The 23,223-nt window shown below is 34.8% G+C and overlaps 2 protein-coding genes and 1 pseudogene across 3 annotated transcripts; 2 read left to right on the forward strand and 1 right to left on the reverse strand.

Moving 5' to 3' along the window:
• Positions 1-2,513: 2,513 nt before the first annotated feature.
• Positions 2,514-7,452, forward strand: LOC132636834 (receptor-like protein kinase 5). Its single transcript, XM_060353873.1, has 3 exons — positions 2,514-3,920; positions 4,925-6,325; positions 6,890-7,452. Exons 1-3 carry the CDS (start codon positions 2,684-2,686, stop codon positions 7,318-7,320), a joined length of 3,069 nt encoding a protein of 1,022 aa, XP_060209856.1. The 5' UTR covers positions 2,514-2,683; the 3' UTR covers positions 7,321-7,452.
• Positions 7,453-10,500: 3,048 nt separating this feature from the next.
• On the forward strand, positions 10,501-14,873 carry LOC132636836 (putative late blight resistance protein homolog R1A-3; annotated as a pseudogene).
• Positions 14,874-15,028: 155 nt separating this feature from the next.
• LOC132636835 (hexokinase-2) lies at positions 15,029-22,915 on the reverse strand. 2 transcript variants are annotated; one of them, XM_060353874.1, is made up of 9 exons: positions 22,308-22,915; positions 18,704-18,857; positions 18,427-18,609; positions 17,578-17,652; positions 17,267-17,422; positions 16,759-16,857; positions 16,551-16,681; positions 16,256-16,337; positions 15,029-15,729 (listed from the first exon to the last, which is right to left on the reverse strand). In XM_060353874.1, exons 1-9 carry the CDS (start codon positions 22,577-22,579, stop codon positions 15,385-15,387), a joined length of 1,497 nt encoding a protein of 498 aa, XP_060209857.1. In that variant the 5' UTR covers positions 22,580-22,915; the 3' UTR covers positions 15,029-15,384. The 2 variants fall into 2 exon arrangements, with proteins under 2 accessions (XP_060209857.1, XP_060209859.1); XM_060353876.1 differs by lacking the exon at positions 22,308-22,915 and adding an exon at positions 20,558-20,632.
• Between the last annotated feature and the right edge of the window lie 308 nt (positions 22,916-23,223).

Raw genomic sequence — 23,223 nt, forward strand, 5'->3', positions numbered from 1 at the left:
TACAAAGTATGCACTTTTTTGTTGACATTATTTATTTTTTTAATGTGAGATTCATTTTTTAATATTGCTTTATTTAGTTAGGGTCCACACTTTTTTTTTAATATTGGTTGATATTTAGGTGGGGTCCACACTTTTTTTTTTTGTTCGTGTTGTAATATTGCTTGATTTAGTTGGGATCCACACTTTTTTTTAATATTGATTGATGTTTAGGTGGGGTTCACACTTTTTTTTATTTTGTTTTGTTTGTGCTGTTGACGACGAAGCACTGACGACCACTATATAGAAAAACTCATGCTTCTATATATACTAGATAGTCTATGCCCGTGCTGCGCACGGGCCCAACACTTTAGATTATAATATATCTATGTAGTTGTAGTTGTATTTAGATAGTGATTATATATATATACACACACGAAGCATGGGTTTTGTGCTCCGTATCTAAAACGTTATTATATTCATGTTTGCTACGAAAATTTATTAATACTTTTTAAAAGAGAAGAATTGTTTAAAAGAAAATTATTTTCTTCTCTTTGAGATAAAACAATAACAATATTTAAGCATCAATTGATACTTTCAATTTTAATTTGATTAATGTAAAATACTTATTATTTTTTATCAAAATTTGATTTGGATAATTCTAATTCAAATTATTAAATTAATTTTACATGTTTGAAACGAAACAAAGTAGAAATTGATTTTCTATTTAAACGAAGAAATGCTATTTTTTTTATTTTTGGTAAATATTCTCGGTTTAGTTTATTTTATTTGTCATGCTGTTTTTTGCATGGTTTTTTAAGGAAACGTGAATTAGAATTATAGTTTGACTAATTTACCTTATTCATTATTTGATCTCCATTTGATATTAATCTCTTTTCACATTTATTAGAGTAAGAATAAAAATGAAAAAGTAATTAAATTCTATCTTATTTTAAAATATAAATATTTTAAGTATATTTATTTTAGTAATCATAACAAATAAATGACATGGCGGAATAGCAAATATAACAATTATATATCTTGATTAGATCTCAGGCTAATATAAGAAAAGAAAGAAAATTGTATGTATTTGCCTACTAAACTTTTTGAAGAAAAACAATAATATGGGGTCCATGTTTTTTGCTGTGCAATAATTTCATTTGCTCCCACTAATGGGTTAATATGCATGTAACAATGAATCCACTATTATTGACTTGATGGGGATGCTTTGGGAATTACATGAATATTGTTTGATTTTTTAATATATGGGGTGCACGTATTTTTTTTTTGACATTATTTTTTTTTTTAATATGGGATCCACTTTTTTTATGAGTTTGGAGAGGGCGGGATCAATCTTTTTTTTAATGAGTTTGGAGAGGGTGGGATTCCTTTTTTTTTTTTTAACTATATAGAAGCACTTTTTTTATAGAAGCATTTTTTTTTAAGAGTGACTGACGACAAAGCATGGGTAAACCGATGCTTGTATATAGTAGAAAAATAGAAATATAATAAAGTATTTCTATCTACTTTTTAAAAGAGTTGGTAATATAAAGTATAAAATGTCATTTTTTTGGCCTTAAATAAAAAAGTGGGTGGGACCACAAAGGATTTTTTTGCCCTTAAATAAAAAAATGGAACCAAAGGACGGACGACGATCTTGCTTATAAACTGGCTCTTCTATATAGTAGTAAAGTATATATATATATATATATATATATATATATATATATATTGTTCAAAACACGATTAATATAACATTATAGTTTGTGCTTCGTATCCAAAACTTTATTAAATTAGTGTTTGCTACGAATACAAAGTTGACAAAAATTTACTAACAGACTTATTCAAAAGGAAACCGTTGATACTTTGAATTTTAATTCGATTAATTTAAAAGTGTAAAATATTCTATTATTAATGTATGTAGATTGGGCCTAAACAATACCTATTATTTTTTATCAAATTTTGATTTGGATAATTTTAATTCAAATTATTATATTAATTTTACATGTTTAAAATGAAACAAAGTAGAAAATTAATTTTCTATTTAAATGAAGAACTACTATTTTTTAATTTTTGGTAAATATTTTTGGTTTAACTCATTTTACTTGTCATGTTTTCTTTTGCATAGTTTTTTAAGGAAACATCAATTAGAATTATAATTTCACTAATTTACCTTATTAATTATTTGATCTCTATTTAATATTATTTTTTCTTTTATGACATTAATCTCTTTTCACATTTATGAAAGTAATTAATTCTATCTTATTTTAATATATAAGTATTTTAAGTATGTTGCTGTACAATAATTTTATTTGCTCCCACTAATGGATTGATACGCATGTGGCAATGAATCCATCATTATTGATTTAATGAGATACTTTGAAACATAAATATTGTTTATTTTTTTAATATGAGATGCATTTTTTTTTTACATTATTTGTTTTTTTTAATATGAAATTTATTTTTTTAATATTGCTTGATTTAGTTAGGGCCCACACTTTTTTTTTTTTTAGTTTGTTGACGACGAAGCAAGAAGCAGACGACCAAAATGGCCCCAACTCGTGCTTCTAAATAGTTAGAATAATAATTAGTACTAGTGAAGTAAAGTAAAGCAAAGTTGACCAGGAGTATTCACATTTATCCCACAGGCCACAACCATATACCAGTGTGCACACTTATCTTCTCAATTCTTGAAAAACTTTGCTAAATGCCACCATCATCACCAATACCCATAGAAACTAAAATATCACAAAATGGCCAAAAAAATACTTTTCGAACTCCCAATATCTTAATTTCGATTCTCACTTTCCTCTTCTTAATCTCCCAGGTAAATTCTCTGCCAAATTCCAATCAAGAAAACACCATTTTACTCAAATTAAAACAACATTGGTCTACTTCACCTAACGTCACAAAATGGACTTCATCATCAGACCATTGTTCTTGGCCTGGAATTATTTGTACCCAAAATTCAGTCACAAGGATTCAACTTGCTTATGGAAATATCACTAAACCAATCCCACAATTCATTTGTGATCTTAAGAATCTCACCTCTCTTGATTTGAACCAGAATTCCATCCCTGGACACTTTCCTAATATTTACAACTGTTCAAATCTTGAATTCTTAGACCTTTCTTATAACTACATGGATGGCACGCTTCCTGAGGACATTAACCGCCTTTCGGTTAATCTTCAGTACTTAAACTTAACTGCCAACAACTTCAATGGTGATATACCTAAAGGGATTGGTGGATTAAGTCAGCTCAAAGTACTCGAGCTAACCGCAAATCACTTTGATGGTTCTTTCCCTGAAGAAATAGGCAATTTATTGAATCTTGAATCACTTGTGTTGAGCTTCAATAAATTTGCTCCACAACCAATTCCATCAAGATTCACACAGTTGAAGAAATTAAGGAAGTTTTGGATGACAGAAGCAAATTTGGTTGGAAATATCCCTGAAAATATTGGTAACATGACAAGTCTTGAATTTTTAGACTTGTCCACAAATGGATTGAGTGGTAAAATTCCGGATGGTTTATTTCAGTTGAAGAATTTGAGTATAGTTTATCTATACACAAACAGATTATCAGGAATTATTCCTCAGGCAGTTAATTCATTGAATTTAGATGTTGTTGATTTGTGTAACAACAGTTTGACTGGGAATATACCAGAAGATTTTGGTAAGTTGACAAAGTTGACTGGATTGTCTTTGTTTTCCAACCAATTATCAGAAGAAATACCATTGAGTATAGGGAAGTTACCATCTTTGGTAACTGTTAAGCTATTTGGGAACAGGTTATCTGGTGAAATTCCGCCTGATTTTGGTCTATTTTCTAAGCTTGAAGATTTCCAGGTTTCACAAAACCAACTTGTTGGAAAGTTACCTGAAGGTATTTGCAATAACAAGGCCTTATCGAAGATGATGGCTTTTGGCAACAAACTTACAGGTAAGGGTGTCAAATAGGCGGGTTGAGCCGAATTTGGTGAGTCAAAATGAGTTGAGTTAATAAATATGCTGTTATTGACCACCCAAAAGTGGGAATTTGCACGATTGTCCTTAATCGAGGGTGGTCTTTAATATTTGCCCCTCAAATTGCTGGTCTTTAATTTTTGCTTTTCGCCTAAAACTCCTGGGTTTTGGGTTCGAACCTCGCTCAGTAAATTTAAAAAAAAATCACAAAGCAGAGTTTGACTTTTGACTTGTATAAGGCAAACTCTCCCTTAAGGCAGAGTTTTGCTCAAAGGCAAACCTCTACCTCAATATTTTTACTCAACTGAAATTTTGCAAACCTCTACCTTACGGCATAACTTTTGTCCGAATAGGCCAAATATTCCTATGAAACTCTGCCTTGCGAATTTTTTTTGTTTTTTTGACTGAGCCGGGATTCGAACCAAGAACCTCGGGATATTAGGTGAAAGACAAATTAAAAACCGGTGCCCTTGAAGGGCAATCCACGCAAAAAAAGCCCACAGTTACATCAGTTGAAATGGGCTAAAAAATGGGTCATAGCACAACCTGCCTAGTTCTTAATAAGTTTTAGTTTCCTTTTTTGTTCTGTCTACTTTAACTTGTCCACTGTACTGAAAATAGATGTCCGATTTGGGAAACCGAAAGATAACTTAATATTTTATACCTATTTTACCTTATTATTATCAAGTACTATTCATTTCCGAACATTTTATTTGTTGCTTCTTAAAGGATGTGCTAAGTCAAACACCGATGGAGGGAGTACCTAATAAACCTAATTTTTTCTTTATTATGGTTGATACATAACAGGAGTATCCAATAAGAAAAACGTCTTTTTTGAAAATATTTTGTTAAAGTTACGTTAATTTAGGTTATATATAAGCCCAATCTAGGCTATTTATCAGCTTAATTATTAGATGGCTGTAATGGGTTGGCAGCTGGCCATATATATTCATGAGCTAATTTTGTCACCCCTACTTACAGGTGAACTGCCAGCTTCACTTGGAAATTGTTCCACTCTGAAGTCCATTCGAGTCGAAAATAACCGTATTTCTGGTGAGATCCCTAATGGATTATGGACAGCAGAGAAATTATCAACCTTGTTGATACATGATAACTTTTTCACTGGTCAGCTTCCACATAGAGTTGCATCAAATTTATCCCTAGTTGATATTAGCAAGAACAAGTTTTCGGGCGAATTACCAACTGGAATGAGCACTTGGTACAGTCTAAGTGTGTTTAGAGCCAGTAATAATCTCTTAAGTGGTCAAATCCCTCAAGAGTTAACTGTTCTTCCAGAATTAACCATACTTTTTCTTGATGGTAATCATTTTTCTGGAAAATTTCCTTCGAATATATCGTCATGGAAGTCTCTTGTAACTTTAAATTGCAGGAAAAACCAGCTTTCAGGCCAAATCCCTTCTTCACTTGGCCTTTTACCAAATCTCATTGATTTGGACTTGTCAAGTAATCAATTTTCAGGTGAAATTCCAAGTGAATTAGGTAACTTAAGGCCAACTTCATTTAACCTGTCATCTAATCGCCTGTCCGGTAAAATCCCAAGTCAGTTAGAGACAGGTTTTGCCACGAGCTTCTTGAATAATCCTGGACTTTGTGGAAGTAATTGCAAGGGGGAAACTAGGTCAGACAAATTGACGGTTAAACTTGTTGCAGCTCTTGCTAGTTTAGCAGGAGTTACTTTCCTCGTGGCGGTTTTATATAGTCTGTTTGTGTTGAGAAGACACAGAAAAAGAAAGCAAGAATTGGTTCCAACATGGAAGCAAACATCATTCCACAAGTTAGACTTCACAGAATCAGACATTTTGCCAAATCTGACGGAAAACAACATAATCGGAACTGGAGGATCCGGACAGGTGTACCTCGTGCCCTTAAGCCGATCAGGAAACTACGTTGCTGTTAAGAGTATTTGGAGAAACGAAAGGCTGGATCACAAGCATGAGAAAGAGTATCTTGCAGAAGTTCAGATACTAGGCACGATTCGACACTCAAATATAGTGAAACTGTTATGCTGCATCTTCAGTGAAGAGTCAAAGCTTCTTGTTTATGAGTATATGGAGAATAGGAGCTTAGATATATGGCTTCATTCGAAGAAGAGGTTGAATAGTGCCTCGGGTTCCGCACCATATTTGGTCTTGGAATGGCCTAAGAGGCTGCAAATTGCAATAGCAGCTGCTCAGGGTCTTTGCTACATGCACCACGACTGCTCACCGCCTATTATTCATCGCGATGTGAAGTCGAGCAACGTCTTACTGGATACTCAGTTCAATGCAAAAATTGCAGATTTTGGCCTAGCCAGGATGCTACTCAAGCCTGGAGATAATACAGTGACTGCAGTAGCTGGCTCTTTTGGGTACATTGCACCAGGTATAAGACCATCGACTTATCTATAGCCTCATTGTAGAGTTAAAAAGTTGGGTTGATCTCTAACCCTATTTTTCTCCCCTTCCTCCAAAACACAATTCAATAACATATCAAGGGGTTGTTTAGTTCAGTACTAGTTATGCATGGATTATAATGCAGGGTTGTGTATGCAATAACTAATAATGTAGATGTTACTATGCCACTTTAAGGGCCTTTTTCCTTTAGTTACTCTTATACACGTAGTGCTAATACATGTACTCAGGTCGTTTGGTTGTTGGTTAGAGTTATGCAGGTATTAGTATATGCAGGGTTTAGTTATTCATGTATTAGTTATTTCATTTTCTATCCTGTATAAAATAATACATAGAATCCTTCATAACTTGTACATGTATTATTTATGCGGGATTGTAAGCCGGTAACCAAACATGGTACTAGTTATGCTCGTTTTGATACATGAATGACTCTCTTCCAAACCAGCAACCAAACCACCCCTTAGTACACCGAATCTCGCATAACTTATACGAGCATTGCTAATACATGTTGATTCTTTCATGTTGGTATTTCCAGAGTATGCGCGAAAAACTAGAGTGACAGAGAAAGTTGATGTGTATAGCTTTGGAGTCGTCCTTTTGGAACTGGTGACTGGAAAAGAAGCTAATCTTGGAGATGAAGATTCATGTCTTGCAGACTGGGCATGGCGCCAAATTCAAAAAGGACACCCTATAGCCGATTTATTGGACGAGGACATCAAAGAAACGCGATACTTTGATGAAATCTGCACTGTGTTAAAGCTCGGAATCTTTTGCACCAGCACATTGCCTTCATCAAGGCCTACAATGAAAGAGGTTCTGCAGATCTTGATCCAATGTAACAACAGTTCACCTACATCTGGAGAAAAGAAAAGTGAAACAGAACATGATGTTTTACCACTTCTTATGAACTCTAGGAGTGAGAGGATTGAAGAAAATGATGGTAATGGTTTTATATCACTTATTTGATGGCATTAGAATATGATAAGAGTAAGAAATAGTAAAGAATATGACCAAAGATAATGTATTGGGTAGTGGATACTAAGATTGTACATACTGTATTAGATCCATAGTGTTGCTATAGAAAATTTTCCTTTTCAATGTTGTCTTTACTCATTAAATAACTGGCAAGAAGGAACATTAAAGCCATAAACTGAAGATCAATTAGATAATGAACTGTTGGTTCTGAGCATACCTAACCATTTTTCAACAATTCGAAGTGCTTTCCATCCAACGAAGCAAATGATTGACACATCGTACCATCTGACGAAACAAAAAGTACCAAAAAGTTAGAATTCACATCTAATAACATTGATTCAATTGGCAGTAAATGCCACCAAAGCCCAATACTGTAAAAGAAATTAAATAAAGTACTCCAAATAGAAATCCATACGTATCTATGCGATCGAATACAGAATTCTGTTTACTCAACATTGAAAGGAGGATATGCTTCGTAAAAATCCAGAAAATTAGAAACAAGGAAGATTGCACTACCTCAATAATAATAACTTTCTTTTTGGCAACAATAAATCTTGTAAAGATCACACAAAAATGTGTCAATTAAAAGAACTTTATCTGTATCCTAGCTTTATCTCTGGCCAGTGGAGAAAAGATTTAAGCTTAAACTTGGAACAATATTTACAATTACTATTTAATAATATTGGTATTTTACAATATTTACAATTACTATTTAATAATATTGGTATTTGAATTATTATTACATTGTGATGAATCAAAATTCTATATCGCTATATTAATGGGGAAAGAACCCATATCAAAGGAACGAAGCTGCAATTGTGTACTATTATGGCGATGTTACGATTTTCAGCTTGTTCTCGTGAGAAAATGATCAAAATGGTCCTTAATGTATGGAGGTTGGACTATTTTAGTTCTTCATATGTAATACGTAACCAAAATAGTACTTAATGTATGAAAAAAGTGACCATTTTAGTTCTTCATATATACCATACAACCGAAATAGTTGTATGAAAAAAGTGATCATTTTAATCCTAGACATTAAAAGCAATCGTACAAGTAATAAAAATCTGTTAAGTTTAACCAACCACTTTTTTTAATTCTTTCTTTTGTGACTAATAGCTTGACACAGAGGAAAGGAGAAAAAAGTTTTAACAACCCAAAGACAATGTGATACTTCTTCTGCAAAGTGATTCTTCAAATAGGCTAAAATATTTAAAGAGATTTCTACTAAATTATGCAAATGTTTATGTTTTCTATTGGTCAATCTTGCTACAGTATATATGCTCTATGCTATAGCGACATTTCGAACTCGAGTAGTTTCCTTGAAATTTCTGAGCAGTTTCACAGAAAATCCCACAGTAAAATCTAATAAAGTTAAAGACTTGTTAAGTCGTTGAGTCAATTCCCAACCAGAAGGAGACCAGCATTTTTTTATCGGAAAAGGGCCAAAATTACCCCTGAACTTTGAGAAATGGTTTATTTATATCCTTCGTTATACTATTGGGCCAATTATGCCCCTACCATTATACTATTGGGTCAATTATGCCCTTACCGTTATACTATGGTCCAAATTTACCCCTAATCTAAACGGTCTGACATGTGTCCTAATCCTAGACGTTTTGCCCATCCCCCTCCACCCACCAACCCAATAATTGTTTACCCACCTAAATAAATCAACCCCACCCGTTCTCCTTCAATTTACCCAGATAACTTGTGTTTCCTCTTCATCCCTCTTTAAAGCTAATGATGACAAAACTTTAAGCTCACATCCTCACACTACTCACGTTCCTACTCAGTGTACAGAGAATATATAGACACATTAACAAAATCATGGAGCCCACAACATAACCTGACCATTTTCTATGGAAACATTGTGATAGTTTACATAAGCAAAGGATTTGCCATTAATTTCTTTGTCGATGCATTATAATAGATTAATGGCCTTTAATTAATGTAAGACTTGAAGTACGTAATGCTTATATGATGATTAACATGACTTGTTGAAATCAAAGCAATCACGAATATCTTATTTAATCTCCGTAAATTTCTTTCTTACTCTCTTTTCACACCATTCCTCCAAAATCAATTATGCAGAAGCAGTGGAAGACCACGCAAGCAGGAAAGAATCAGTGCAAAGATATCTTGAGAAGCGGAAAGACAGGTACTGCAATAACTAAACTGCTCAATATCAAAATGGAAATAAGAAACAAGTTATCTTTGTAAATTGAAGGAGAACGGGTCGGGTTGGATTTATTTAGGTGGGGTAAAAAATTATTGGGTGGGGGTGGAGGGGGATGGGCAAAACGTCTAGTATTAGGACACGTGACAAACCGTTTATATTAGAGGTAAATTTGGACCATAATATAACGGTAAGGGCATAATTGACCCAATAGTATAACGGTAGGGGCATAATTGACCCAATAGTATAACGAAGGGTATAAATAAACCATTTCTCAAAGTTCAGGGGTACTTTTGGCCCTTTTCCGTTTTTTTATTGATCTCTTTTTTATTTTGTGCCTTTTTTTATTTTTTATTTGTATTCCAATTTTGCCCTCGTAGAATTTTTTTAAAAGAGAGCGGTTTCATTATTTTGCTAGGAAGTAAAGAGGTTAGGGTGTGAACTATAAAAAAAAATATAGGACAAGATGCAAATTACAAAACGGGATGTACGTTAGGGGTGCAAAATGCAACGGAATCCTCGGTATTCCAAAACTTGCCCTTTTTTTTTTTTTTCATTTTGACACCTCAACTAAGTGTTGTTCTTATTAAACCCTGAACTTGGTCTCAAGTGTGTCTATCAAACACAATCCGACTTACATGACATATATGGTGAGTTTCATTTTTTTTAGCCTCGCGCGTGAATGTCAATCGCATCCTACGTGGAAAATTTAACCAATTAAAACATCCCACCATTTTAATTTGTGAAATTCGCAAGAATGCCCTTATTTTGGGGTGGTCTTTAATTTTTGCCCATTAAATTGGTGGTCTTTAATATTTGTCCTTCGCCTAATACTATGAGGTTTGGGGTTCGAACCCGTGCTCAATCCAAAAAAAAAATCGCAAGGCAGAATTTATAGCAAGTTAAGCCTTAGGCAGAGTTTTGAATGCAAAACTCTACCTAGAGGCAGAGGTTGCAAAACTCTGTCTTGCGAATCTCAACTTACGCTTTGCGATTTTTTTTAAAAAAAAACTTGACTAAGCGAGGGTTCGAATTCGGAACCAAGAGGCTTCTAGCGAAGGGCAAAACTTAAAGACCACCAATTTAAGGGACAAAACTTAAAGACTGGTGCTTTTGAAGGGCAATTCGCACAAAAAAATGTTTTAATTATACACATTACATATTAAGTTTTGTTCTGGTTTTTTAGTTTTCAGTTTTAGTTTCTTATTTTTCAGTTTTTGATTCTCCAGTTTTATTTTTCAGTTTTGGGTTTTTATTTTCCAGATTTGGTTTTCAGTTTTGGTTTCTTATTTTTCAGTTTTAGTTTCCAATTTTGATTTCTTATTTTTCCAGTTTTGTTATTTGATTGGTTCAAGTAGTGGCTCTTCACTTGTATAACACAGTAGCACACTTCTTCCTATCTGATGTGTATAATTAAAATGGTTAGGGTGTTTTAATTGGTTGAAATTTCCACATAGGTTGTGATTGGCATTCACGCGCAAGGTTAAAAAAAATTAAATTCACTATATATGCTATGTAAGTCACATTGCGTTTGACAAACACACTTGAGGTTAAGTTCTGGGGTTTAATAGGAATAACACTCAGTTAATGAGCCAAAATGGAAAAAAGAGGCAAGTTTAAGGGTTGCATATCCATTAAGCCTATTTTTAATAGCTTGAATTAAATCCACTCCTTCAAAATCTCTTCGTTCCTTCCTCTCTAAGTTTACAACACAATACATATTCAGCAAAATTCTAAGTCTTGATATCTCCTTCTTCCTATCATTTCCACATTGTTCTATTTCTTGAGTTCTTGATTATGGCAGCTTACAGTGCTGTAATTTCTCTTCTTCAAACTCTTGAGCAACTTCAGGAGAGAAACCCAAAGCTCATCCGAGGTCGACTTGCTAAAACACTCAAATCTGTTCATGCTACTGCTTTATATTTTCAAAATGTTCTTGAAGAAGTTGGCAAGAGTAGGACTGATCACCCTGAAAAGATCAAATGTTTGGAGGAAAAAATAAGAATTGCTGCTAATGATGCAGATGATGTTGTTGAACTAAAGTTTGGTCAAATAATTAAAGGCTTAAGCGGGACATTTGGACTAGAACGTATAATTCTAGACAGGAATTTGCTATCAGTTGTTGAAAAAATCGATACAACAAAGAAAGAAGTGATAGAGATTATTTCTGGTTTTGTCACAAGCACTCATCACGCTGATGATGAAGCTGACAAGTCTTCAAGAAGTAACGCAATGCTGCCAAATTTGGAAGATGCGATCGTGCAGGGACTTGATGACGACTTGGAGATCATAGTTGAAAGATTGAAAGAATCACATGCGGATCTAAACATTGTTACTATAACAGGCATGGGTGGCATTGGCAAAACAATACTCGCTAGGAAAACTCATGATCATCTCCCAATCAGGTATCATTTTGACATTCGTTTTTGGGTTACAATATCTCAAGAATTTCGAAGTAGAAATGTGTTGTTAAATGCTTTACATTGCGTTTCAAAGCAAATAGATATTGCCAACGGAGAAGATTATGATAAGAATAACGATGAGTTAGCCGATCTGGTGCAGAAAAACCTGAAGGGTCGAAGATACCTTGTTGTTGTTGATGATATTTGGAGTATGGATGTTTGGGATAGCATAAGAAGAATATTTCCTGATTGCAACAATAGGAGTCGAATCTTATTGACTACTAGGGAAACAGAGGTAGCGAAATATGCAAATACTAGTAGTCCTCATGAGATGAAAGTTTTGAATTTAGATAACAGTTGGAAGTTACTTCGTGATAAGGTGTTTGGAGTAGAACATGATCATCCTCCTGAGTTGGAAGAAATTGGAAAGAAGATAGTAGATAAATGCCAAGGACTACCCTTAACAATTTTAGTGATTGCGGGGCATCTCTCTAAAGTGGCCAGGACATTAGAAAGTTGGAAGGGTGTTTTCCAAACATTAGGTGAAATCATTGCTAGTCATCCAAATAAATGCTTAGGAGTTCTCGGTTTGAGTTACCACCACTTGCCTAATCACCTTAAACCTTGCTTTCTTTCTATGGGTGATTTCTTAGAGGATTTTCAGGTTGAGACTTCGAAATTGATCCAATTATGGATAGCAGAAGGTTATATAAGGATGTAAACATTAGGTGAAATCATTGCTAGTCATCCAAATAAATGCTTAGGAGTTCTCGGTTTGAGTTACCACCACTTGCCTAATCACCTTAAACCTTGCTTTCTTTCTATGGGTGATTTCTTAGAGGATTTTCAGGTTGAGACTTCGAAATTGATCCAATTATGGATAGCAGAAGGTTATATAAGGATGTCTGGAAGTGGTAAAAGCTGGGAAGAAGTGGCAGTAGATTATTTGGAGGATCTTATCAGCAGGAACTTGATAATGGTTAGAAAAAGGAGATTCAATGGTGAGATAAAAGCATGTGGAGTGCATGATCTACTGCGTGAGTTCTGTTTGATAGAAGCTGACACGACAAAGTTTATGCATGTTAAGAGGACTTACCAAGTCTCTACTCTTCCAACGCCAAAGTATAATGTTTGTCGCTTCAGTTTTCAAACCCAAATTCACCTGATGTTTGTTGCAAGCTATTACCCTCTGTTGCCAGATCCTTCTATGTATTTACTCAATTAGATCTACCTTGTGCAAACCGTTACGTCTCCCCTCGTCATAGGGTGGAGCTCCTTCCATATTCACATGGAATACCACATTTTGTAACATTTGAAGTTTTCTCCCGCTTCAAGCTTCTCAGGGTATTGGCCATCCTCCATGAATATGAAAGGTTTGGTTCATTTCCACTTGTGATTACAAAGCTATTTCATTTGAGATATCTTGCAGTTAGATGTGATGGCAATCTTCCTGCATCTATCTCAGAGCTTCAGCATTTGCAAACTCTAATTATTCATGGGAATGAATATAGACATACAACTTTACCAGGGAAGATATGGATGATGAAGAACTTGAGGCATATACATCTAGGGGGAGCCAATTATTTACCCAATCCTATAAGAGAAAGTACTCTAAATAAGCAACTCGTGACAGGGATGCCAAATCTAGAGGAACTTTCTGGTCTTTGTTCCACCAGTTGTACAAATGAAGTCTTTTCTGCCATTCCCAATCTAAAGGGACTGATCATCAGCCAAATGATAAATCCCAGTCAAGTCTTGGTTACCAGTCAACTCATTGATATGTCTAGGTTGACAAAACTCGAATCTTTGAAGTGCACCAGCCATTCGTTTCATACACTGGCCTCCATCAAGAGGTTTGTTTTCCCAAGATCACTTAAGCGGTTGACTTTAGCAGGGTGGTATTTCTTCCCTTGGGAAGATGTATCAACTCTTGTCATATTGCCAAATCTTGAAGAGCTCAAACTTAAAGATCAAGCAGTCCGGGGTGAGGTATGGAGATTGAGTGATGAATGCAAGTTTGAAAGACTGAAGTTGTTGTTACTTCGCAGCCTAAATCTTGAGCGTTGGGAAGCTAACAGTGAAACTTCCCTAATCTAAAACGCCTTGGTCTGAAGAAATGCAAACTCCTGGAAGAAATTCCAAGAGATTTTGGAGAAATTTGTACTTTGGAGTCAATCGAGCTACATAATTGCAGCACTACTGCTGAGGTTTCTGCAAGAGAGATTGAACAAGAACAAGAGGACATGGGAAATAATTGCCTTAAGGTCGACATCCATAACAGTAACATGAGCAGTTTACAAAGAAAGATGATCATTCCAGTTCGATGCTTCACTTGTGGGAAGGTAATCGGAAACAAATGGGACCAATATCATGAACTTCTCCAAGCAGGTTACAAAGAAAAAGCTGCACTTGATGCACTAAGTTTGGTTCGATATTGTTGTCGAAGAATGTTGACGACACATGTTAACTTCATTGACAAGCTTCTCAGCAAAAACAGTTTGGAGGAGGGCAGTTGAGAGGATTCCTGGTGTCATTTAAAATATAGTGCTGCTCGAGAGGTTGTACAGGAGGCTCTGAAGGTTATACACCTGAATTGATGGGCTTAAGTATCATGTGTTAAGAAGCTTCTCAGCTACAACACATGTTAGATGTTGGTTTATAACACTTATTTGATGGCATCAGAACATGATAGAGTAAGAAATAGCAGAGAATAAGACACAAAGATAATGAAAACTAGGAGTCAATCGAGTGAAATGAGCTGTCTTACAGGTAGTGAAAACTAGGATTGTACATATGTATTACATCCATAGTGAAATTTTGCTTTCCCAATGTTTTCTTTACTCATCAAATAACTGGCAAAAAGGTATCAGACGATTAATCAAAAATTTATGATTGACCCATCATATCATCTAACGTAACAGCAAATACCAAAAAGTTGGAACGCACAACTAATAACATTGATTCCAATTGGCAATAAATGCCGCCAAAGTGCAATACTGCAGAAGAAATTAAATGAACTACTTCATATAGAATTCCATATGTATCTATGAGATCGATTATGCAATTCTGTTTACTCAATATTGAAAGGGGATAGGCTTCGTAAAAATCCAGAAAAATAGAAACAAGGAAGATTGAACTACCTCAGTACTATTAACTTTTTGGCAACAATAAATCTTGTAAAGATTACACAAAAATGTGGAAACTAAAAGAACTTTATTTGTATCCTAGCTTTATTTCTGGCTAGTGTGGGAAAGACTTAAGTTTACACTTGGACAAAAATGATCCTTAGAGGCCCCCAAGAGTGAAATGATCAGCATATGGTGTTAAGCTGAAGAAATGTGCTCATGTTGGTACATCGAACCATGGCTCACTTCAAAGCTCACTCTTGCATGACATGGTGGGCAAGGAGGCAAGAAATATTTCAATCGTCTCGGAGAAGAAATAAGAAAAGAGTTCTCTTTTGCATGACCATGATCAAGATTCCTCAAGTCCGAGGTATTGGGAATGAGACGCAGCCAAAAGTGCAGCTCCAACGCCTGAACCATCATTCGCCTGCTCAATGACTATGCTGTCCGCAGCCTCTCCGAGCAACTCTTTAATAGTTCCCTCCAAGCAGTTTCTGAACTCGATGTAATGCTCGAACAATGCACCGTCCACAGCTATGACAGACCTCTGCTTCTCACCGTCCTTCAAAGTGTCTCTTCCCAATTTCTTGAGGATGCCCATGATCCCTGCTGCAGAAAGACGAGCTCCACGAGAGGTGATAATGTTGCATAGCTCCATGATAATTTTCCTCATTTTCAAGGTAGAATTAGGTACCTGGAACAGAAATATATTATAGCAAATAGGGTGAGAAATATGTAGTTCTCCACTTAAGCCTAGCCAACTTAGTGATGCTCGATAGAGGCAGGACTAGGATTTTGGGTTTATGAGTTCTGGATTCTACAAAAGATAGCTTACTGCGTTCCGGACAAATTATTTACACATATTGAGTGCATTTTTTAATACAAATGCAAGGTCTCGACCAAAGCAACTGGGTTCTGCCGAACCCGCTGTTGAGAACTTGAGATATAATAATGTGCGCCCTAACAGCTGAGGATTTTAGATGAGATGGTAACACTCTTCAACATGGTATCAGAGCAGGCAGATATCCTGGGTTTGCATTTCATTGTCATCCATTATCAAAAAGAATTTTCACATGCTTGATTCATGAAAAAGAATCAAATATAACAGAACCATAGCCCCGCCCCTGATGCTCCATGGTTTATCATATAAAGGATTAAAAAAATGACAAACTTCAAAGATTAATGATGTTTCACTTGAGCAAATGTTTGATCTTAAGTACCTCTAAGATATCCTTAAGCTTATTGCCGACCACCTTGAGATCAGCAGAATTGTCGTGATGCATAGCCGCCATGTCTGGAGTCCTGCATACATGGCAGTAAATAACATTGTTCACAAGATTTAACGCTTCAAAGTTTATATCTGCTGAATAAACGTACACAAATCTAGTCCAACGAGAAGCATAACTCTCATTGTAAGAGATAAGTGCAACTACATAAACCTTAAGTTGCACCTAAGGAAGTATTTGCATGGAGCATAATAAATTTATATTTTTTTATGAGAGCACAATAGACTACCTCAATATGAATGGAGTTTTCAGTTTTGGTGGGACATAATCACCAAATAATGAAGCTTCATCAGCCATTCTATACAATACTCTACGCAAAATTTCTCCAAGATACATCCCAGAAATAAGCTTCTCATAAATCTGCCCAGTTAGCCAAAAATTCAGAATCAGATGTAAGATAGAAAATGTAGAAAACGGAAGGGGGTTGTTTTTGTTACCTGCTCCCCGGGGTTTAAACTCTCAACATCAAGACTTTGGTCATATTCTGTTACTGGAAGATGTGATGAGCGGAAATTACCCCATTCCATGTTGATAACCTTCAAAGACCAGACAAAATTACATTAAAGTTACAAACATCCGATGCATGCTTAGCTCGAAAACATAAGATTTCCGAAACCAAGGAAAACATTTTAAAGAATAATGAATTAGGCAGATATCAAGTCACAAAAGTATTACTCCCTCCATTTCAATTTGTTTGTCTTAGTTTGACTGGGCACGGAGTTTAAGAAAGTAAAGAAGAATTTTGAATCTTGTGTTCTTAAATTAAAGATATGTCTAATGTACCAAAATGTCCTTTAATTTTGGGGTCTTAAACATGCCATGTAAGAGGTTGAAATTAAGGAGTTGTCAAATTAGGAAAGAAACATTCTTTTTGAAACAGACAAAAAAAGAAAGCAAAACAAACAAATTGAAATAGAGAAAGTATGAAATGTCACAAGCAAGTACCATCTCTCCTGATTTAGGCAAGAGACCATGCCATTTGGGAATTGCATGGGCCCGCTCAACATATGCTGCATTGGTTCCGGTACCCAATATTACTGCAGCAATGACATCAGGATTATTGTACCGACCTCCTGCTAACGTTCCAACAGTATCATTGACCTGAACAACCAAGTCAATTAAGAAATTCAGGTTCAGGAATCGCTTCATATTAAAAATCAGAATGTAAGACATACAAAAACCTAACACATGAACATCATCAGCTCACTTCTATTTTATAGAAATTCAAATAAAATTTGATTCACAGCAAAACTTACTAAAGCAGCCACACGCACGTCAAGGCCGACCCTTTCCATTGCTTTTATTAACTCTCCAACAACATCTTTGCCAACCTGTGTTAGATTCCGTGAGGAGTAGTTCAGCATCGAAATACATACAATATAGAGCCCGTTTAGATTAGTTGATTGAAAGTAGCTGATAAGCATCAAGTGCAAACTTCCTACCCTTTACAGACCCCACTTGGGGACTACAATGGGTATGTTGTTGTTGATAAGCATCAAGTTCTTAAAAGCATTTTTCGGTGTTGAAATTGATTTTATAGATGACCAGTTACGTGTTCAGATAAAAGTGTTGATGTCGATAATTGGCAGTTAGCATGTTTGGTAAAAAGTTGTTGAAAAGAATTTTTCTATTATAATGACTGAAATGTCCTTGAAGCTATTTCTTAAAATATAAATTTGAAAGTATTTTTACACAAAAAATGACATATAACCGAAATATAACAGAAAAATAATTAAAAGTTATGTTATCGGAAGAATATTTTGAGATTACAAAAGATATTAGGGATAAATCGTAAAAGACTTGGTCAAACCAAAAGTGCTTATAAACTGTAAAAGCATAAGTTAGGGGTGACCCACTTATGGCTGACTTCATCTTATAAGCACTTTTGGTGTTTGCCGAACGCGTAGATAAGCAAAAAAGTACTTATAAGCTCGTTTGACCAGCTTATAAGCTTAATCAAACACACCGCATAGTTGGAAAAGGAAATTTTATAACCTACTTTAAATTAAGTTGGTGAAAAAAAATGAAATAATCAACCAACTCTGCATATATAAAGAGTTGTATGCATTAAATCCTCATCAATGCAAGAACTCTGTATGACTAACCGCATCTTCTATGGAGAAGCCCTTTGTCCATTTAATAAGAGTTCCTGATGCAACTGACATTTGTTTAACCGGGAAAGAGAAGGTGAAGCCCAACTCCCTTTGTCCACTGGGTGGAAGATGAAAATCATCACCTTCCGTAGCAACAAATTTTGCAAGTGCCGTGGCAATAAAATCAAATAGCGCCTGCAATTACCAGTTTGAAGTTCAATTATATGAGTATAACCCCGAGTGGATTAAAAAAGTTGTAAGTTGCATAGATGATACGGCTTAGACTTACATCAGATGATGATCCGGCCATTATATTCTTTGGAATTGAAACTTGTTTAACTTCATGTTTACCTATACGCTTTTCTTTCCCACCCAACTGCACACGCATCACACGGAAGTTTGTGCCACCTAGATCCAGTGCATAAAACAGACCTTGTTCGTCCCTGAGATGAAGGAATAAAAGTAATGCCAGATGTTAAACTGAAGTAAATATACATGCAAAAACATAACACACCCCCCCCCCCCCCTTCCCCCAAAACAACCTTTTAATGCGCTACAGAGGCCTATTGGCAGCAGCTTTTGAAAGTATAGTTCTGTTCTCTGGATATAGGACAAAAAAAAAGGAAAGAAAAGGAAAAGAAAGCTTTTTTTTTTTTTTTAATCCACACCTCAAAAACTGATTCATGTCACATTATTATTATCTCAGGATCATTATATTGAACATAGAGATGAGAGTATCAAGACTGAGCCAGAAAATACTTGTCTAAAAATGACAGTGAAGATGCGAAAAAACATGCACTATAACAAATAATGTGCAAATAGGAAAAAAAATGGAAACAAAAAGCCCGTGTTACCGCCATTGTAACTGTTAAAGAATGAAACTGACAATGTAAAATTTAAAAAAGGTGGTATACAAAACAGGAAAAAAGAATATAGAATAAGCAACTTAATCAGGATCTATACATCGAGTATCCTCAGGAAAGCATAAAGTTTGAAGGGAAAATGATATCTACTGTCACTTATCAGTTAGCAACTTCTAAGTGCGACTCTAAGTTCAATAAATACTTCAAATGATAGGACAATAGACCTTTCGAGGGATAGAGTTTAATTTATGTCATGCAGAGGGGTCCATGTTCCCTAGTTCCAATGGAATGAAACCATAAAAGCAACTTTGTCTTTCTCTTGTGCTTAGTAACAACCTCAAGGTAATCGCCTTAAGAATATCAAAAGAATCACTAAATAACAAAGAGGCCCAATTTGAAAGAGAATATATGACAAAATGAACTACTAACAGTATTAATTTTATCTCCAAAACCAGAATCAATGAATCATTTGTAGAAACATAAACAATCTGATATAATATAACTCTGCCTCAGAAGCTAAAATCAAGAGACGTACACACACCTCCAAGATCACAGTTTTATTAAAAAAGAGACAATTTCTTGAACACCCAAATAAGCAAAAATCAGTTTCTTCACATATACACACACACAAGTACTCACCCAGTGTGGAGGGTATCAAATTTTAGCTAATAAGTATCTTGAGTTTGCCAATGTATCATTTGTAAGAACACAAAATATCTGATACAATTCCACCTCAGAGGGCCAGAAGCAAATATCAAGAGATAACACCTCCAACAGAGGCAGAACTTGATGTTTATAGGTTCTGAACTTGTCGTCCAACTCATAGCTCGTTTTAGTTGTTGGGTTCCCAAGTAGAAATTTATACATATTTAATGAACTTCTTAATCTGAATATAGGGTCTAACAAAAAGCTATTGGATTCGTCCGAACCCGTAGCTAATACTATAGCTCCACCCCCACCTAAGATCACAGCTTTACTGCAAAAGAGAGATATTCTTGAACACCCAAATAAGCAAAAATCAGATTCTGCACATTATCAACTTAGGTAATAAGCATTTTGAGTTTGCTGCCACCTATAGACTAACAATTTTGTCTCCAAAATCAGTGAATCATTTGCAAAGACGCACGATCTGAGACAACTCCACCCCAGAAGAAAAAAATCAACAAAGTAAAGATTTCTAAACATTTACAACACCTCCAAGATCACAGCTTTATTGAAAATTAGACAAATTCTTGAACACCCAAATAAGCAAAAATAAGGTTCTGCGCACAAATACTCACCCAGTGGGGAGGTTATCAACATAGCTAATAAGCATCTTGAGTTTACTTCCACCTTTAGGCTAAAAAATCAATTAATCATTTGTGAACACATAGACAATCTAATATAACTCCACCCCAGAAGCTAAAATCAACAGAGTAAAGATTTCTAAACATTTACAAACACCTCCAAGATCAGAGCTTTATTTAAAAAAAGAAACAATTTTTTGACACCCAAAAAAGAAAACAATTAGTTCATACACACAAACACTGCTGCCACCGCTAGACTAACAATTCAATGAATCATTTGTGGAAACACAAACAATCTATAATATAACTCCAACCCAGAAGCTAAAATCAACAAGGTAACATTTACAAACATTTACAACACCTCCAAGATCAGAGCTTTATTGAAAAAGAAACAAATTCTTGACACCCAAACAAGCAAAAATAAGTTTCTGCACACACACAAACAAAAAGACTCACCCAATGAAGGAGGTTATTACATTAACTAATAAAAGCATCTTGAGCTTGCTGCCACCTTTAGACTATATTTTTATCTCAATAATCAATGAATACACAAACAATTTGATATAACTCCACCCCAGAAGTGAAAATAAAAAGATAATACCTCCAAGATTACAACTTAATTGAAAAAAGAAACAAATTCTTGACACCCAAACAAGTAAAAAATCAGTATATGCACATATATATACACATATACTCACCCAGTGGAGAGGTTATCAACATAGCTAATACGCATCTTAAGTTTACAATGAATCATTTCTAAAAAACACAAAAAATCAAGAGACAACATTTCCAAGATCACAGCTTTATTCCAAAAGAGACAAATTCTTGACACCCAAATAAGCACAACTCAATTTATGCACACACACACACACACAAAAATACTCACCCAGTTGGGAGGTATCAAGTATCAACTTATCCAATAAGCATCTTGAACTCGCTGCCACCTTTAGACTAAAATTTTATATCCAGATTCAATGAATCATTTGCAAAGACACCAACAATCTAATATAACTCCACCCCAGAGTAAAGATTTCCAAACATTTAAAACACCTCGAAGATCACATCTTTATTCAAAAATAGACAAATTCTTGAACACCAATATAAGCAAATATCAGTTTAGTGCACATATACACACACAAATACTCCACCCCAGAATCTTAGCTAACAAGCATCTTGAACTTGCTGCAAAGACACACAATCTGATATAACTCCACCCCAGAAGCAAAATTCAACATAGTAAGGATTTCCAAACATTTATAACAGCCCCAAGATCACATCTTTATTGAAAAAGAGACAAATTCTTGAACACCCAAACATGAATCTATGCATACACATACTCACCCAGTGGGGAGATTATCAACATAACAAATAAAGCATCTTGAGTTTACTGTCACCTTTAGACTAACAATCTAATAAAACTCCACCCCAGAAGCAAAATTCAACATAGTAAGGATTTCCAAACATTTTACAACACCTCCAAGATCACATCTTCATTGAAAAAGAGACAAATTCTTGACACCCAAAAATGAATCTATGCATACACATACTTACCCAGTGGGGAGATTATCAACATAACTAATAAGCATCTTGAGTTTTTACTGCTACCTTTAGACTAACAATCTAATATAACTCCACCCCAGAAGCTAAAAACAACAGACTAAGATTTCCAAACAATTAAAACACCTCCAAGATCACATGTAAAACATCAATAGATCAATTTATGCACACATATACAAATACTTACCCAGTGGGGAGGTTATCAACATAGCTAATAAGCATCTTAAGTTTACTTCCACCTTGAGAAGCAAGTCCAGCATGCATCTCTACAGTCATAGCATCAGCCACTTGCCTTAGTTTCCCTATTGGAGTTGCACATTTCTCTTCAAATTCTTTCAATATATCCATTGCTTTTTCCCACTTGCTAGAATTTTTCTTATGGTGTTTCATTAACAATACTGCCACCCCACATATTGCTGCAGTACATACAATTGTTGTGCCTACAACCAGTTTTCCCATATTCACTTGTAATAACACTAACACAATTGTTCTTTTTTGTGTATATTTAGCTGAATATACTGTATATCAACTGAATATACTGTCAATATTGTAGTTTTTTTGATTGATTTTGTAATGGGGTTGTTAAAGATTCATAATTTGATGTGTGGAAGTGACAGCGAAGACAAAAGAAAGCAAGAAAAAGAAGGGAGTTGTGATTTTAAGATTGTTTTCTTTTATGTGTGTATTCAACTGAATGTACTGTAAAGATTGTAGCTTTTATGATAGATTTTGTAAGGGGGTTTGTTAAATATTCATAACTTTGGTATGTGGGAGTGACAGAGAAAAAAAAGAAAAGAAATAATCCTTCTTTGCTAAAGATTGTTTAAAATAAATGAGCGTTTGAATATGCGATTTCATGTTATGGTTAAATCAATCAAAAAAGCATAATTTGTGATTTTAAACCATACTCACATAAGTGTCTTAGTTGATTAAGCATGAAGTTTAAAAGATTATGGGAGATTTTTAAATCTTATGCTCTTAAATTAAAAATAATTATTTTTAGTATTTTAAATCTTGTGATCTTAAACTTGTTAATAAAATGTTGAAATTATAAAATTTACTAAATATAAAAAATACACTCTTTTTGAGATGAATGAAAAAAA

Source organism: Lycium barbarum, chromosome 4 (assembly GCF_019175385.1).
Source record: "Lycium barbarum isolate Lr01 chromosome 4, ASM1917538v2, whole genome shotgun sequence".
NCBI lineage: Eukaryota > Viridiplantae > Streptophyta > Magnoliopsida > Solanales > Solanaceae > Lycium > Lycium barbarum.